The sequence below is a fragment of the Nicotiana tabacum genome, chromosome 17 (assembly GCF_000715075.1).
Source record: "Nicotiana tabacum cultivar K326 chromosome 17, ASM71507v2, whole genome shotgun sequence".
NCBI classification, from domain to species: domain Eukaryota; kingdom Viridiplantae; phylum Streptophyta; class Magnoliopsida; order Solanales; family Solanaceae; genus Nicotiana; species Nicotiana tabacum.
The window spans coordinates 29,350,119-29,368,879 of NC_134096.1; the positions used below are offsets into that span (position 1 = coordinate 29,350,119).

The window sequence follows — 18,761 nt, forward strand, 5'->3', positions numbered from 1 at the left end:
TGCAGAGAGACTTGAGGTAGAGCTGCTAGCGTTCGCAGTCCTTGAAGTCCCCTTCTATTTTGTCTTTACTGTTTACTTGTTTTAAAAATAATTCTATTCCGTTCAGACTTTATTTGTAATACTCTAGTGGCTCATGTATTCGTGACTCCAGATTTCTAGGATATATTTAGACAGTTATTTATCGCATCTAATTTAGTTTATTTCAGTTTTGTAACATTAAAGCTTTGCTTTTAAATTGTTAAAAAATATTAATTAATTAGCTAATGTTGGCTTGCCTAGTAAGGAGATGTTAGGCGCCATCACGGTCCTACGATTGAAATTTCGGATCGTGGCAAAAACTATTATACCAAAAATGTTTAATAGAAGGGCAATAGTGTCACTTAGTTTTATAAGGACATTTTGCTATTTCAATCTTCCTTTGAGATATTAACACTTATAATATAGTACGATGATATACACCTTAAATCCTTCATATTATACGGGCTAAGGAGAAAATAAATTAATGTATAAGTATGGACTCATAAGATGAAGCGAACAACTTTTGTGCACAGAAGTCAAAGTAACAATGAGCCAACAAATACGTTAAAGAATTACCAACAATTAAGCAAACAATAACTTTCTTTAGCCAACCATTTTCTGATGATCTAACACCAACAAATTCATTTGAATATTAAAGAGAAGAAATTAAAGATGGCTAAGAAGCATTAATTATAAAGGACTGAAATAAAAAGCTAAGAAAGAAGAGAGGAACAGAGAGAAGGCCCGCAAAGAAACCTCTCTTCTTTGAATCTCTCTAATACAGACGTTTTTACAAGAATCCTCTTTTCTTCTCATTTCAGCATTTCCCTCCTACCTTTGTTTATTGAGAGAATTAACTTAATATTTGAGACGTTTACCATGAGCAGTCTTCGTGTTAATTCATTTCATGATTTTGTTCCTCCTTCAACATCAGAACAATCGTATGATGATTCAGCTTTAGAAGGTAACGTTTCCTCTGTTTTTTGCTTTTACCCTTTTTGGGGTGGTTAAGTTTATTTTCTTCTTTTTCTGTTTGATGGTACCGTTCTTGTTTTTATGGGTGATCACGGTTTTGAATGAAAATAAAATGGAATTAAGATTTTCATAACCAAGAAATAAAAATGCTAGGCACCATTTTTCCTAGATTTTCAAGTGTCTTTTTCTTTGACTATTTTGGGGGTGGAAGGGGTGGGAGATTTTCAAGTTCATGGCCTACATTGGTTCAGATGAAAACGTTCAAAGCTAAAACATAAATGTTAATTTCATCTAATCAACTACTCCATTAAGCAGTGTCCTAAGTAGACTTAATGATATGTTCATGTTTTCTTATTTTGGTTTTTCAATTATTTTCTGCTTTTAGGCGTTGCTGCCAATTTTAAGTTATTGCTAAAGCTAATTCAAGATCACAAAGATGCTTGTAACAAAAGTAGCACCGATGGCCTGAGAATGTTGAGGGTGGCGACGATGATGACTATTCTGGATAATGTTAGGACACGAATTCAGAAATGTCAATCCTTTGGTGACAAGAGATCGTTAGAATCTAAACTAAGGCGTTGTTACACCAATATTAAGCTTACTAGCAATGTGCCTAAGGACAAAAAGCAGCATGAGCCAATGATGGATGAAAAAGAAAGATTAAAGAGTCAGCTTAACGGGAGCTTGGTAGCACGGAAGAGCCTCGAGGTCATGTGTTCAAGTTTAGGAAAAGAGAAAGAAATTATGGCAGCAGAGTTATCAAAGAATGTGCATGAATTGAATGAAATGGAGGATCTTATAAATGAATTAAGAGAGCAGAATGAGTGTTTAGTGGAAAGGTTACATGGATGCTGCATAGAGCAAAAAGATAGGAACTATAATAGGAATGGAGGAAAACAAGGGAATGTTGCCCTTCAAGACAGAAATAAGGCACTTTCTGAGCAACTACTGAGGTCACTTGATGGATTTCAATCCATGAAGAGGAAATGGAAGAATGCGTATGAGGATAACACAGCGATACGTTCAACCTTAGAGGAAATAGGAGCTAAAATTAAATCCGGGTTCAACAGAATCCACCGGTTAAGCGAACAAATCGCGTCGGAGAACATGTCCTTGGTTGATGTCCAAGAGGAGATTGTGGTATTGGAGCATACGTTTGAAAGCTTTGAGATGCTTGTTGCAAAACATGGCCAAATGGAATATGTCAAATTAAAAAGAGAGATCAATGGTGACAAGTCTTCGGTTCTTGCTTGAAAAGACAGGGTAACATAGAATTTAGCAGACAGAACGATCCAGAGTTCAAATTTCGTTATTTCATTTAGATGGAAAATGCAAACCAAAACAAATTAATTTTTTGTTGTTAATTATTATAATGAAAGGAATCACGTATATTTTATAAATGACTATAATACTGTAGAATTTTGCTTTCAGTTCTGTATTGTGCGGTATCTGTTTTCCTGACTTATGTGGGAAGCTAAGGGCTAAAGATGTAGTGCAGGCCACCACCAGTCAATGACATCAATAGTTTGGATTCAGGATATCAACTTTTAAGTGCTCTGTTAATATGGAAACTATGATAAAACAAAGTGTGATCCACTTTTCCCTAAATGGTTGGTAGAGAGGGGATAGGGACACACATTGATATACTGATTCAAAGCGATTAAATTCTTCTGCATGTGTTACAAGCCGAAACCTCAGAAGAGGTGTGTGAAATTATCCCTTCTCTATAATTTAGCTTTTATTTAAAATAAAATTACGTCTAACCTAATTACACTTTGCAATGAAATATGACACTAGAGAATTACATTGTAATTATGTCATAACTAACAAACAAATCATTGTAATTAACTTGTTAGTCTGTTACGTCACGATAAACAAATAAACATTCACTCTCATTGATATTTCCTATTATATGTGTTGTGCATCTAAATTTCGATAAAAGTTTCTCTCACCTCCTTGCTCTCAAACATATTCTTCTATACGTCATGAGTACCTGTTCTCGTGGTGTTTTATTTCGGAAAAGCTGTCCTCTTATTTTCTCTGCATACTCTCATTCTGATTGGTCTAATTGCCTAGATACATGTTGTTGCAGCTCCCTTATAGAGAATTGTTGTTTTTGACTCTAATTTAGTATCATGGATAGCCAAGAAATAACTCATATTTTTTATTTCAGTTCTAAAGCCGAATATCAAGCTCTTGCTACAGTTGCCGAAAGTCTTTAATTTACTATCCAGTTATACAATCAACGCGCTAGAACAGAAATGATGTATCTACAAAGAAGAAAAAAGGTAAATCAGGATAAGAATGCCTGCATAATTAAAATATGAAGAGCATAAAAATCTTGTGGATTTGATACCACCAAAATCATACTAAAGTTCCAAAGAAGAAAAACTTTCAAACTAGTGACACTCTACCAGAAGTTTGGTCGGTAAAATTGCCTAAACTGAAATTCTTATGCCAATAATTCTGTTCTCCCTTCCTTTCGGTATTTACAAGGAGTAAGAATGTCTCTTCCTATGAAATTGTTTTACTAACCAAGTATTGAAAAGTTACATATGCAGAAATTTCTTAGCGAATCTTATAGAAATGTCCCAAATAAGTTTCAACTTACCAACCTCTAGTCATTAATTATAGACTTACCAAAACTACCCAAGCACATATTAAAATTAAAAACTCAAATAAATAAGGTTCTTTCTCTCCAAGAATCACACGCAGAGATCTCCTTCCATATTTTTAAGCATGATCAACAACATTAGATGCAAGACGAAAAGGAAAATTCATGGATGAGGTAGCAAACAAGGTAATGAAATACAAAAAAAAAATATGCAAGATTCCAAAAATCTAAGCAAAAAAATAACCTTTTTCAATGGGTATGGTTGAAATTAATTAAAAACATATAGATGAGTCAATATACAAAATTTCAGAAAAATTGGAGGTGATTTGGACAGTATCAAAATTCGTAGTTAAAATCAAGTTCAAAAAATTCTTCTTATCAAACATTTATCACGCATGTATCACACACACAAGTATATATTAATATACATGTGATACACATTTGATACAAATATGATACATACGTGATACACAAATAATACACAATGTGATACACATATCATACTTTTTCATGTTCATCTTCTAATTCGAATTTTCAATTCAAACCACCTCAAAAACTCCACCAAATCATCCCAAAACTAAGATTCAAACTCCTTAAGATGTACCCAATCTATTCTAATAACACTCACGCAAAACAAAAAGCAAATAATTGATCTCTTTTTTTTGCTACAAATAACTACTTGGCTAATATTGATAACATTTGACTAATATTAGTAATATTTTATGAATTGACCAATTTTTATAATAATCTACTTATAAATAGATATAGCTATAACGTAGAGGCAATGTCTGCGTACACACTACCTTCCCCAGGCCCCACTTGTGGGATTACACTGGGTTTGTTATTATTGTTGTTGTTATTGTTGTATAAATGGATATAGCTGGTAGTTTTTCAATTTCTTAATGGTATAAAGGTCTTTTGAAAAACATTATACAGCTCGGCCCAAACGAACAATATCACACTATGTTTTGAGTATCTTTAGGCTAATGGAGCCCAACAATACCATTCTAACCACATTTAGCCTTAACTTCTTTTCTATTGTTATTTTTCTTCGCTATGTGTTTTAATGTTTTATAGAAAAACACTTGATTGGCATATGTAGAGGTCAGTAATTGTAATGACCTAGCAGTTTATTTTAAGTATTATAGCCTCGTTCCTCTCATTTATTACTTATTCCAAGCTCATTTGTTGTTATGTGACTTGCTGGGGTAGTTGGTTTGGTTCCGGGGATATTTCAGAATGAATTGGGACACTTAGTCCCAAGGTTGGAAGCCTAAGTTGAAAGAGTTGACCGGATATTGACTTATGTATAAATGGCCCCGGAATGGAGATTTGATAATTCCGATAGATCCATAGAGTGATTTTGGACTTAGGAGTTTGTCCGAATATTGATTTGGAGGTCTGTAGGTGATTTCGACTTGAATTCACGAAAGTTGGAAAAATAGAAGTTTGGTGAGTTGAGAAGTTTGATCGGGAGTTAACTTTGTGGTTACCAGAATCAGATTTTGGTTCCGGAAGTTGAAATAGGTCCGTTGTGTCATTTATGACTTGTATGTAAAATTTGGGGTTAATCGGAGTTGGTTTGGTATGTTTCAGCATTAGTTTTGGAAGTTAGAAGTTCATAAGTTCATTATGCTTGAATCGATGCGTGATTCATGATTTTAGTGTTGCTTGATGTAATTTGATGCTTTGAACGAGTTCGTATGGTGTTTTAGGAGTTATTGGTATGTTTGGTTGAGGTCCCGGGGCCCTCAGGTGTGTTTCGGATCATGTTCGGCATATTTTGAACCTTGAAGAACTGTTGATTTTTCTATTGCTGGTTTCCTTATACGCGTTCACGAGAGAGGTCTGGCGTTCGCGAAGGTATGGGGAAATTGAGCATCGCGATCGCAAGAGGGAGCTCAGGTTCGCGTAGAATGTTGAGGAAGGCTTGGGCACCAGGCCTTAAGTCTTCGCGTTCGTGGTTAGGGGGACGCATTCGCATAGGCAAATCTCTGTGAAATATCGCGTTTGCGTAAGAGGATTTTTTGGGCAGTTGAGTTTTGTGCTTCGCGAACATGAGGGACTTTCCGCGTTCACGAAGGAGGACATTTGGGCAGAATATAGGATTTCAAAAATGAGGGTTAGAGTAAAATTTCATAATTGGACTTTGGGAGCTCGGATTGAGGCAATTCTTGGTGGGATTTTCAAGGAATTGATAGGGGCAAGTGATTCTTACTCGTATTTGGTTAATATACATGAATCAATCATTATTTTTATCATTTAATTAGTGGTTTGGGTTGGAAAAATTAGAGAAAATTGTAGAAACTTCATATGCTTTAATTTGAGGATTTGAAGGTCGAGTTATGATCAGAATTGAGTAATTTTGGTATGGTTGGACTCGCGGTTGAATGAGTGTTAGGATTTTATTAATTTTGTCTGATTTCGAGACTTGGACCGGGGGTTGACCTTTTGACCTTAGTTAAAGATCGTAGCTTTGTTAATTGGAATCAATTTCTATTGCTTTTGTTGATAGTATTACATTATTTTAAACTAGATTCGAGCCTTCCGGAGGTCGATACGCATGGGAAGGGCTTGATAGCGGAATGATTTGATTTGTTTGAGGTAAGTATCTTATTTAAACTCGAATAAGGCACTAGTTTCCTGAATTGTTGTGATAGCTACGTGCTATTGGGTGCGCACATGCGTGGGGATGAACCCATGTGCGGGCACCGGGGTCATTTATTCATGTTTGGGTTGTGCTTAGGCTCTTATAAGCCTAGGGTTGATTGTTAATCTTTAAGCTATGATATTTCTCGTATTTGTAACATTTTGTGTGAACTATTTGAGCCATGTTTGAGGCTACATAGAGGTTTAATCCCTGAACGAACTTGATAAATGCTTTTCAGTGATGAAATTACTGATTTGAGCTATGATAGCTCACTATAACATGTCATTTATACCAGTCCAGGAGCATGAGAATTGTTATTCATTCATCACATACATGTATACTTGTTTAATTTCTCCTTTATGATATGTTTGGACTGGAGGCCTGTGACCATGCTGGGCGAATTGTGTTGTTGTGCCTATGAGAATACCGGGCGGACTGTGTTATTGGCACGTGAGTTGTCCATGCAGCACGTGAGTTGTCCGTGCGGATCTATGTATTGATATTATTAGTATGTGAGCTGTCTCTGCGGGTTCTATTTTTAGCACGTGAGTTGTCCGTGCAGCGTGTGAATACAGATCCATCCCCCTAGGGTCACCCTCTCATGTTTCTCTCTTGATGGTGTACACATGGTTATTGAGAATACTGATCATTGGTTTGGAACGGATATAAAAAGTTTAGCGAATCTGGCCAGTGTTTTGTTGGATTTTGTATTTCCTTGATCATTTATCTTATTTAACTGCATATCACCTCTATATGCCGTGATATTGTGTGAGCAGAGTATTTGAGAAACTGTACACATACACACAAATGCTTTCTCACGAAACTTGATGAGTTAGTTTTCAAATGTTCTGTACCGGTTTAAAATATGAAACTACAAAGGTGATAGCTTGTATCATTAATAATTTATGCTTTTTTTACCTTGCTGTGTTTATTTACGATACTTATTAAGTACATTTGGGCGGTTGTACTCATACTACACTCTGCATTTTGTGTGCAGATCCAGGTATTTTTGGGTGCGACAGTGGTTAGCTTTGGAGCTTTATCTATTTGGAGACTATCGTGGTAGCTGCCTTGGCGTCCACAGACCTTGACTCTCCTTTTTTCAGTTATTAGTATTGTTATATCGTTCTAGACAGTGTTTTAGTAGTCAGACTATGTTGTCATTTAGATGATCATGTACTCAATGACACCCGAATTTTGGGGAATTTCGTATTGAGTTGCGGTGTTTTCTTATCAGTTATTATGAGATTTCCACCATTTAAGCTTCTTTCGGTATGTTTTAAATTAAAGCTGCATGGTTATTTGTGAGTTGTCGGTTTGCCTAGTATTGCGATAGACGCCATCACGACTTATGAGATTTTGGACCGTGATAAGTTGGTATAGAGCCTAGGTCACATAGGTCTCACGAGTCATGAGCATGTTTAGTAGAGTCTTACGGATCGGTACAGAAACGTCTGTATTTAGTTCAAGCCACACCAACCACTTCTCAGGCCGGGGGAGGTGCTCAGACTCCCACCGCTCGTACTCCAGAGCAGGTGGTGGAGGGTCTCCAGACATCGGGGGTACTACTACCCTAGCCGGTTGCAGTTTCTCAGGACCAGGTGGGTCCCATTATGAGTGATGAGAAGCAGAAGAGACAAGAGAGGTTTGGGAGGCTCAAGCCTCCACCATTCAGTGGGGCTGAGCCAGAGGATGCTCAGGACTTCTTGGATAGGTGGTAGCGGATTCTTCTCACGGCGGGTATTCTGGAGACTAGTGGGGTCTCATTTACTACTTTTCAGTTGACGGGGGCAACCTTCAAATGGTGGGAGGCCTATGAGTGGTGTAGGCCAGCCGGTGCTGCACCTTTTTCATGGCACGAGCTCTCTGTTCTCTTCTTAGAGAAGTTTATGCTACCGACCCGCAGGGAGAAGTTGCGTAGGCAGTTTGAGAAGCTACGTCAGGATGGTATGTCCGTGACCCAGTACAAGATGAGATTTCAGAGTTGGCGCATCACACGATCTACTTGGTTCCCACAGAGAGGGAGATGATCAATAGGTTCATTGATGGCCTCAGTTATGGGTTGTGTTTTGTTATGACTCGAGAGAATACATCAGGTGCTAGGTTCGACTAGGTGGTTGATATTGCTCTGCGGCTAGAGCTGGTACGTAGTCAAGAGCGTGAGGAGAGGGAGGCCAAGAGGCCTCGTGGTTCGGGTTATTTTAGCGGTGTTTCTTCTAGAGAGAAGTCCGACAATAACATGGGTCATCCTTATAGGCCCACTCAGATGGATCGCCCAGTTCATCGTGGTGCATCCGTTAGCCATGGTTCTTACAGTGCTCGTTCGGGTTAGTCATCATCCAGTGCATTAGCAGCGTAGAGTTCTTACCATGCTTAGTCTTCCCAGGCTTCTACAGGCAGTTCCTCAGGTTATCAGGTGCAGCAGTTTCGTCAGAGGAGGGGTTGTTTCGAGTAAGAGGACTTGAGTCATCTAAAGAGGGATTTCCCTAGACTATTGAGTGGGGTTCCACAAAACAGAGTTCTCAGCCGATGATACCAGCACCAACAACTATACCACCAACTCAGCCAACTCGGGGTGGGGCTCAGACGGATAGAGATCTCCCTAGAGGGGGAGGCCGATTAGGTGGCGGTCAGGCTCGATGAAATTGCGTGTGACAGTGGACCACAGTTCGTAGGGGCTAAATTTACAAGAATTTTCGAAGATTGGAAAATCAGAGAATTTCTTCCACACCCTATTACCTCGGAGCTAACGGACAAGCCGAGTTTTCAATTAAAGTTCTGCTTGGTTATTTATAAACAAGATTAAAAGCATCAAAAGGCAAGTGGCTAGAGGAATTGCTTGGAGTATTACGGGCTTACCACGCAACGATGAAATCGAGCACCGGACAGACCCCTTTTCCCCCTAGTGTATCGGTTCGAAACATTAATTTCAATTGAACAAGGGGAACCAAGCCTACAGTTCACATACGTATCTAAGACTCAAAGATGAAGGAATCACTTGCAGTTTGGACTTGGTCGAAGAACGAAGGGAGATGGATTTAGTTCGTACGGCTGCACATAAATCATGAATCGAGAAATATCACAACAAGAAAGTTAATCTACGTTGTTTTGAGGTAGGCGACGATACACTCCAAAGTGTATTTGCATCTTCTCAAGAGACACATATGGGAAAGTTAGGTCCGAACAGGGAGGGAACCTACAGAGTCACCAAAATAACACACAAGGGATCGTACATGATTGAAAAAATTAATTGCAAGTCAGTAAAGGCAAATTGGAACGCGGCACATCTAAGACAATTCTATTTCTAGATCGACATGGTTTTGTTTCTCTATATCTTTTAACTTTTCTTTTGAATTTGTTATATTATACTAACATTCTTAGATGATAGGCAATAAATTAGCATGGCCTGGATGATGACCACACATACCTTTCTAGCATAACCAATGAAACTCCATAAGTCCCTCAGCTTCCTTTTGCAGGAACACGACTTTGGGGAAAAAGCAAACATCCGATGGCATTCTAGAATTTGAGTCTTCATTCCTGAAACTCTAGGGGGGACTGACACCCTGTACAGGGCCCATATGTAAACACTCAAAGCAAAAAAACCTCAAAAGATCGGAAAAAGATGATTAGAAGGTCTCAAGACTGAATGGAAGATCCCATCCAAAGTTCTAACAAAAGTTACAAAATTCGAACACCCATTCAACCACGAGTCCAACCTTACCAAAATTACTAAAATCCGGTCACAACTCGACCTTCAAATCCTCAAATTAAAGCGTAGGAAGTTTTTACAATTTACCTCAAATTTTCAACCCAAAACACTAATTAAATAATGAAAACAATGATATATTCATGTAATTTAACCAAATCCAAGTTGGAATCTCTTACCCCAATCACTCCCTTGAAAATCTCTCCAAGAATCACCTCAATCCGAGCTCCCAAAATCAAATTGTGAAATATAACTCAAACCCTCATTTTTGAAACTTATATTCTGCCCAAATGTCCCTTCTTCGCGACCGCAGGAATTTCTTCGGGATCACAAAGCACAAATTCATAGGCTGCCCAATTTACTCTCCACGAACGTAGAATCCTACGCACGAACGCGATACACAGACTTTCCAAACCTACGCGATCGCGATGAACAAATGCGCGTGAACCCCAGCCTCCTCTTTTCTTCTTCGCGGACGCGATTAAGCCTTCACGTTCGCGGTACACTGCAAAAGCTATGCGATCGTAGACCTTACCTCGCGATGGCATAGAACAATATTCCATCGATGACGAATAACCCTTTGCGATCGTGACATCCCACTCGTGATCGCGTATAAGGAAACCAGTAGCAGAAGTCAACAGTTCCTCCAAGGTTCAAAATGCGCCGAACATGATCCGAATCACACCTAAGGCCCCCGGGACCTCAACCAAACATACAAGTCCTAAAACATCATATAAACTATCTCAAAGCATCAAATCACATCAAACAGCACTAAAACCATGAATCGCGCATCGATTCAAGCCTAATGAACTCATGAACTTCTAACTTTTACATTCGATGGCGAAACCTATCAAATCAACTCTGATTGACCTAAAATTTTGCACACAAGTCATACATGACACAATGGACCTATTACAACTTTCGAAACTAAAATTCGAGCCCAGTAACCACAAAGTCAACTCTCGATCAAACTTCTCGACTCTCCAAACTTCCATTTTTCTAACTTTTGCCAATTCAAGCCAAAATCATCTACAGACCTCTAAATCAATATTCGGACACACTCCTAAGTGTGAGTTTTGCCTCAGTTTGGTGGAATTTTTGGGGCACGTGATATCCAGTGAGGGGATTAAGGTGGATCCAAAGAAGATAGAGGCGGTTCAGAGCTGGCCTAGACCGTCTTCAGCTACTGAGATTCGGAGTTTTCTCGGCTTGGCTGAATATTATCGTCACTTTGTGGAGGGTTTATCATCCATTGTAATGACTTTGACCAGGTTGACACAAAAGGGTGCTCAATTTAGGTGGTCGGATGAGTGCAAGGAGAGCTTTCTGAAGCTTAAAACTACCTTGACAAGAGCTCTAGTTCTAGTTTTGCCTTCAGCATCGGGTTCTTGTACAGTGCATTGTGATGCTTTTCGGATTGGTATTGGGTGTGTCTTGATGCAGGAGAGTAGAGTGATTGCTTATGCTTCACGCCAGTTGAAGCCTCATGAGAAGAACTATCGTGTTTACGATTTGGAGTTGGTAGCCATCGTTCATGCATTGATGATTTGGAGGCAATATCTCTACGGTGTGTGTTGTGAGGTATTTACATATCATCGGAGCCTCCAACACTTGTTCAAATAAAAGGATCTAAATTTGAGGCAGCAGAGATGGTTGGAGCTTCTAAAGGACTATAATATCACCATTTTGTATCATCCTGGGAAGGCCAATGTGGTGGCCGATGGCTTGAGTAGAAAGGCGGTGAGTATATGTAGCCTTGCATTTGATCCGGTCGGTGAGAGACCGCTTGCATTGGATGTTCCAGCATTGGCCAATCAGTTCATGAGGTTACATGTTTCGGAGCCCAATCGGGTTCTAGCTTGTGTGGTTTCTCGGTCTTCCTTATATGATCGCATCAGAGTGCGTCGGTATGATGACCCCCATTTGCTTGTCCTTAAAGACATGTTTCAACACGGTGATGCCAAGGAGGTTACCATTGGGGATGATGGGGTGTTGCAGATGCAGGTTCGGATTGGTGTGCCCAATGTGGATGGGCTATGTGAGTTGATTCTTGAAGAGACCCACAGTTCGCTGTATTCCATTCATCCGGCTGCCGCAAAGATGTATCAAAAGTTGAGGCATCACTATTGGTAGAAGAGGATGAAGAAAGATATAGTGGAGTTTGTAGCTCGGTGCCTAAATTGTCAATAGGTGAAGTACGAGCATCAGAGACCTGGCGGATTGCTTCATAGGCTTGAGATTCAGGAGTGGAAATTGGAGCGTATCACCATAGACTTTGTAGTTGGTCTCCCATGGACTTCGAGGAAGTTTGATTCTATTTGGATGATTGTGGATCGGTTGACCAAGTCCGTGCATTTTATTCTAGTTGGGAATACCTATTCTTCGGAGCGGTTGGCTGATATCTATATCCGCAAGATTCTTCACCTTCACGGTGTGTCGGTGTCCATCATTTCAGATCGGGGCATATTGGGCCTTTTGAGGTGCTTGGTATATTGGGCCTTTTGAGGTACTTGAGAGGATTGGAGAGGTGGAATACAAACTTGTATTACCGCCTAGTATATCGAGTGTTCATCCAGTGTTTCATGTTTTTATAATCCGGAAGTATTTCGGTGATCCGTCTCATATTTTGGACTTTAGCACGATTCAGTTGGATTATGATTTGACTTATGACGTGGAGTCTGTGGCAATTTTGGACCGGCATTTTTGAAAGTTGAGGTCAAAGAATATATCTTCAGTGAAGGTGCAGTGGAGAGGTCAGCCAGTTCAGGAGACTACTTGGGAGACCGAGTGGGAGAAGCGGAGCAGATATCCACGCATATTTGAGACTCTAGGTAAGAGGGGGAGGATGTAATGACCCGACTGATTGTTTTGAGTATTATAGTCCCGTTCCCCCCATTTATTAATTATTCCATGCTCATTAGTTGTTATGTGACTTGCCGGGATAGTTGGTTTTGTTTTGGAAATGTGTCGGAATGAATTGAGACAGTTAGTCCCATGGTTGGAAGCCTAAGTTGAAAGAGTTGACTGGATGTTAAGTTATATGTAAATGGCTCTGGAATAGAGTTTTGATGGTTCCGTTAGTTCTGTAGGATCATTTTGGACTTAGGAGTGTGTCCGAATATTGATTTAGAGGCAGGTGATTTTGGCTTGAATTGGCAAAAGTTGGAAAAAATAGAAGTTTAGAGAGTTGAAAAGTTTGACCGAGAGTTGACTTTGTGGTTACTGGACTCGGATTTTGGTTTCGGAAGTTGAAATAGGTCTGTTGTGTCATTTATAACTTGTCTGCAAAATTTAGGGTTAATCGGAGTTGGTTTGGTATGTTTCGGCATTAGTTTTGGAAGTTAGAAGTCCATAAGTTCATTAAGCTTGAATCGTTGCACAATTCATTGTTCTAGTGTTGTTTGATGTGATTTGACGCTTTCGAGTTCGTATGAAGTCTTAAGACTTGTTGGTATGTTTGGTTGAGGTCCCGGGGGCCTCAGGTATGTTTCGAATCATGTTCGGTGAATTTTGAACCTTGAAGAACTGCTGATTTTTCTGTTACTGGTTTCCTTATACGCATTCGCGATAGAGGTCTCGCGTTCGCGAAGAGTATCTGGGAGGCAGGTGAAGATTGTTTTCATGTTCATGAAGAGAGTACCAAGATTGCGAAGGTCTGGGGAAATTATGCATCGTGATCGCGAGAGGGAGCTCACGTTCGCGTAGAAGGATGAGGCCGGCTTGGGAACCAGGCCTTAAGTCATCGCGTTCGCGGTCAAGGGGACGCGTTCGCGTAGGCGGAGCTCTTTAAAGTATCGCGTTCGTGAGGGTTCCTTCGCATTTGCGTAAGAGGAGTTTTTGGGCAGTTGAGTTCTGTGCTTCCCGAATGCGAGGCACTTTCCGCGTTCGAAAATGAGGACATCCGGGTAGAATATAAGATTTCAAAAATGAGGGTTAGAGTAAAATTTGATAATTGCCCTTTGGGAGCTCGGATTGAGGCGATTCTTGGTGGAATTTTCAAGGAATTGATTGTGGTAAGAGATTCAAACTCGGATTTGGTTAATATATATGAATCTATCATTTTTTGTATCATTTAATTAGTGTTTTGAATTAGAAAAATTTGAGAAAATTATAGAAACTTCTTAGGCTTTAATTTGAGGATTTGAAGGTCGAGTTGTCATAGGAATTGACTAATTTTGGTTTGGTTGGACTCGTGGTTGAATGGGTGTTCGGATTTTTTTAGATTTGTTAGATTTCGAGACGTGGCCCGGGGTTGACTTTTTGACCTTAGTTAAAGATCGTAGCTTTATTAACTGGAATCAATTCCTATAACTTTTGTTGATAGTATTACGTTATTTTTGACTAGATTCGAACCTTCCGGAGGCCGATACGCATGGGAAGGGCTTGCTAGCATAGTGATTTGATTTACTTGAGGTAAGTATCTTATTTAAACTCGGATGAAGCACTAGTTGTCTGAATTGTTGTGATAGGTACGTGCTATTGGGTGTGCACATGCGTGGGGTTGAACCCATGTGCAGACACCGAGGTCATTTATTCATGTTCGGGTTATGCTCGAGCTCTTATAAGCCTAGGATTGACTGTTAAGCTTTAAGATATAATATTTCTCATATTTGTAATATTTTGTGTGAACTATTTGAGACATGTTTGAGGCTAAATAGTGGGTTAATCCCTGAACGGACTTGATAAATGCTTTTCAGTGATGAAATTACCGATTCGAGCTATGATAGCACACTTTGCACATGCCTACACTTTAGCATGCCATTTATACCAGCCTTGGAGCTAGAAATGACAATGGGGCGGGGTGGGGCAGTTGCGGGGCGGGTTCAACCGTAACCCGTAAAGATTTCAACCCGCCCCGTATAACAAAATTTTCAGTTTTCAACCCGCCCGCATCGGCCCGCATAAATCTGCACCGCCCCGCCCCACATAGTAAAAGTTTTCTATTTTCAATTTTAGTGAGTAATTTTTGCCCTATTATTATATTATGTCTAAAGCTTTCTTTTCTTACATAAAACGAGGAGAAAGAGAAAATAATTGTTCGATCTATGGGACACAATCATTTAAAAATTATCAAAAGATCACTCTAATCCACTACGTGATCTATACTGTCTATGAATTTTTGGTAATTGCAGAGTTTGTTTTATACAAAAAAATAAGATTTTGGTGTATTTTGTTTGGAGCAGCTGACTTGTGCCAGGTATGTGAGTTCAAAACATCTAAACTTTACCAAAAGATAATTTTCTGCATTGTATTCGTGAAACTCTATTAATTATCATTCCAATTTTTAAGTCTTTCTTGTTAAATTAACATTTTCAGTATTAAAAAAACACTCAATGATATATGACTGATAGCCAATGGAAGAACCCTAATTTTGTGATCATGCAATTTATGTAGAGAAAAGCAGCAAATTCACGATGGTATTACTCAAAAGTATCTCACCCGCAACCGCATCAAGTTCTTAAAATATCTTTGCACCCGCCCCGCAACCGTCCCGCCCCGCCCCCCCCCGCCCCATTGTCGTTCCTATCAGAAGCATGAGAATTGTTATTCATTCATCACATACATGTATACTTGTTTAATTGCTCCTGTATGATATGTTTGGACTAGTGGCCTGTGACCATGCCGGGCGGATTGTGTTATGCCTGTGACCATACCAGGCGGATTTCGTTATTGGTACGTGAGTTATCCATGCAACACGTGAGTTCTTCGTGCGGATCCATATATTAATGTTATTGGCACATGAGCTGTTTGTGCAGCTCGTAAGTTTTCCGTGCGGGTTCTATTGTTAGTACGTGAGTTGTCCGTGCAGTACGTGAATTATCCGTGCAGCGTGAGGATAAGGATCCATCCCTCCTAGGGTCACCCCCTCATATTTCTCTCTTGATGGTATACATGCAGTTATTGAGAATACTGATCAGTGATTTGGAACGGATATGGAAAGTTGAGGGAATCTGGCCAGTGTTATGTTGGATTTTGCATTTCCTTTATAATTTATTTGATTTAACTGCATATCACCTCTATATGCCATGATATTGTTTGAGCAGAGTATTTAAGAAACTAGACACACTCACACACGAATGCTTTCTCACGAAACATGATGAGTTAGTTTTCAATATTGTTTTGTACCGGTTTAAAAGATGAAACTACACAGGTGATAGTTAGTATCATTAATAATTTATGTTTCTTTTATCTTGTCGTGTTTACTTACGATACTTATTGAGTACATTGGGTCGGTCGTACTCATACTACACTCTGTACTTCGTATGCATATCCAGGTATTTCTGGGCACGATGGTTGTTAGCTTTGAAGGTTTATCTATTTGGAGACTATCGAGGTAGTTACCTTGGCGTCTGCAGACCTTGACTCTCCTTCTTTCAGATATTTGTACTGTTCTGTCTTTCTAGACAGTGTTCTAGCAGTCAGACTATGTTGTCAGTTAGATGCTCATGTACTCAGTGACATGCGATATTTTCTTATCAGTTATTATGAGATTTTCATCATTTAAGCTTGTTTCGGTATGCTTTAAGTTAATGATGCGTGGTCATTTGTGAGTTGTCGGCTTGCCTAGTATTGCGATAGATGTCATCACGACACGTGAGATTTTGGGCCGTGACAGTAATAATCATGTAAAAGAATATATTCATACAAAAAATCACGAATAGAATGCGTTGAACTAAAACAGCATATATGATGATTTAGGAAATTCACAAACGTATAAATATGGTTGATTTCATAAGACAAGTTAAGAAAATGAAACGCGGAATTTGGAAAAGCTTGGCAAGAAATTTTTACCACTACTCTACTTTTCGCAACTTGGAGCAGAATGGTTGGGCCATCACACTTGATCACCAAAAATATCAGGTTCAAGTCCTAGAAATAAAACCTCCTAATTAGCGAGTGTCTTCGTCATGAATTCAAATTAATCGAGGCCTTGAGTTTCGGTTACTAAATGCCTAAAAAAAAGAACTTAGAGTCAGAATGTTGTTTAGGGTTCATTAATTGCTTGCTGCCACAGGTCTAATTAAACACTGAAACTAGCTAAAGCTTCTATGCATTGGACCACGTGTACTCTATATATCATTGTACTTTTATGACTTGGTTCACAATTTATGAGGTATCTCAAAGATATAAATGCGAAACAGTTGGGTGGAGAAAATTCGGCTGAAAATAACGGTCGTTGTTCTATTATTGAATATTCATCATTTGGTTCACACTACAGATAAGTCTAGGCTATAACTTACCAAAAATTTACATACATAGGTCATCTAACTAGTAAGAACCATTTGTCTATTAGCAAAAAGAGATCATGTATTGTAACGACCTGATCGGTCGTTTTGAACAATTATATCCGATTCGGTCATTTGAGGCCATGAATAGCTTCACCTAGTATATTATGACTTGCGTGCACCATCTGCTCGGGTTTTTGCGTGGTTCGAAAATGATTATAAGTGGTGACTCTCATTTGAGAAGCTCGAAGTTGAAGGAATTAACCAAGTTTGACTTTTAGGGTATTTGACCTCGGATTAGAGATTTGATGGTTCCGATAGGTCCAGGTGGTAATTTTGGATTTGGCCGTATGCTCGGATTTGCGTTTGGATATTTTTAGAGGGTTTCGGCGTCATTTGGCGAAAGTTGGCAATTTAAAGGTTTAGAATTTTCCTAAGTTTGACCATGGTTTGACTTTAAGGCTATCGAGTTCGAATTTTGGTTTTGGGAGTTTGAATAGGTCCGTTTCGTTATATGGAACTTGCCTGCAAAATTCGGTGTCATTTGGAGTTGATTTGATATGGTTCAGACGCTTGGTTGCGATTCTAGAAGTTCTTGAAGTTCATTGTGATTCTCATGCGTTTGGCGTCCGATTTGTGCTTCTAGAGGTTATTTTGGTGATTCAATCACGTGAGCGAGTTCGTGTTATGTTTTTGGACTGGTGTGGGTGTTTGGTTGGGAGCCTTTGGGGCTCGGGTGAGTTTCAAATTTATTTTGTTAAATTGTTGAGTGTTGGTACTGGTTCCATCGCATTAGCGATGTTTTTGTCACAAATGCGACTACCGCATTTGCGAGGTAGTCCTCGCATTTGCAAACCTAGGCTGCTGGGGAAGGGATCACATTTGCAAAGAAATGATCGCTTTTGCGAAGCCTTTAGAGTTCGCATTTGCGAACTCTATATCGCATTTGCGATGAAGGCCTGGGCTGGGTAGGGTCGCTTCTGTGACAAGCTGGTCGCTTTTGCGAAGACCAGTGTCCGCATTTGCGACATTTTCTGTCGCATTTGAGAAGGTGTCAGAATTATTGAAGCTTTGCTTTTGCGCAGGATTCTTCGCTTTTGCGAACCCAGTATCGCAAATGCGACATCTGCAGCTTGCTTATAGCTGGGTACTCCGAAACTTAGCTTCATTTTATCATATTTTTAAACCCTAACCTCGATGGGAGACGATTTTGTGGATGAATTTTCATATCAAACCATTGGGTAAGTACCTCTAATCAATTTATAATTATATTTTATGATTATACATTAGATATAACATCAAATTCATGAGAATCTAAGGGAAAAATTTGGGGATTTTGTCAAAGTTGAAAAATGAAAATTTGGGATTTGAGAGTCGAATCAGACTCGGATTTGGAAACAAAATACGTATATGGACTCGTGGGGCTATGAGTAGTCAAGACCTACCCTTGGACCCGTGTTTTGACCGGGCGGACCCGGGGTTGACATTTTAGAAATTTTATAAAGATCATAGCTTTGTTAATTGAAATTATTTTCTCTTGCATTGTTTGATGGATTTAAGTCGTCTTTG

The 18,761-nt window shown here is 39.3% G+C and overlaps 1 protein-coding gene across 1 annotated transcript; it reads left to right on the forward strand.

Moving 5' to 3' along the window:
* Positions 1-700: 700 nt before the first annotated feature.
* LOC107774318 (uncharacterized) lies at positions 701-2,417 on the forward strand. Its single transcript, XM_016593816.2, has 2 exons — positions 701-982; positions 1,379-2,417. Exons 1-2 carry the CDS (start codon positions 898-900, stop codon positions 2,245-2,247), a joined length of 954 nt encoding a protein of 317 aa, XP_016449302.2. The 5' UTR covers positions 701-897; the 3' UTR covers positions 2,248-2,417.
* Positions 2,418-18,761: the final 16,344 nt, after the last annotated feature.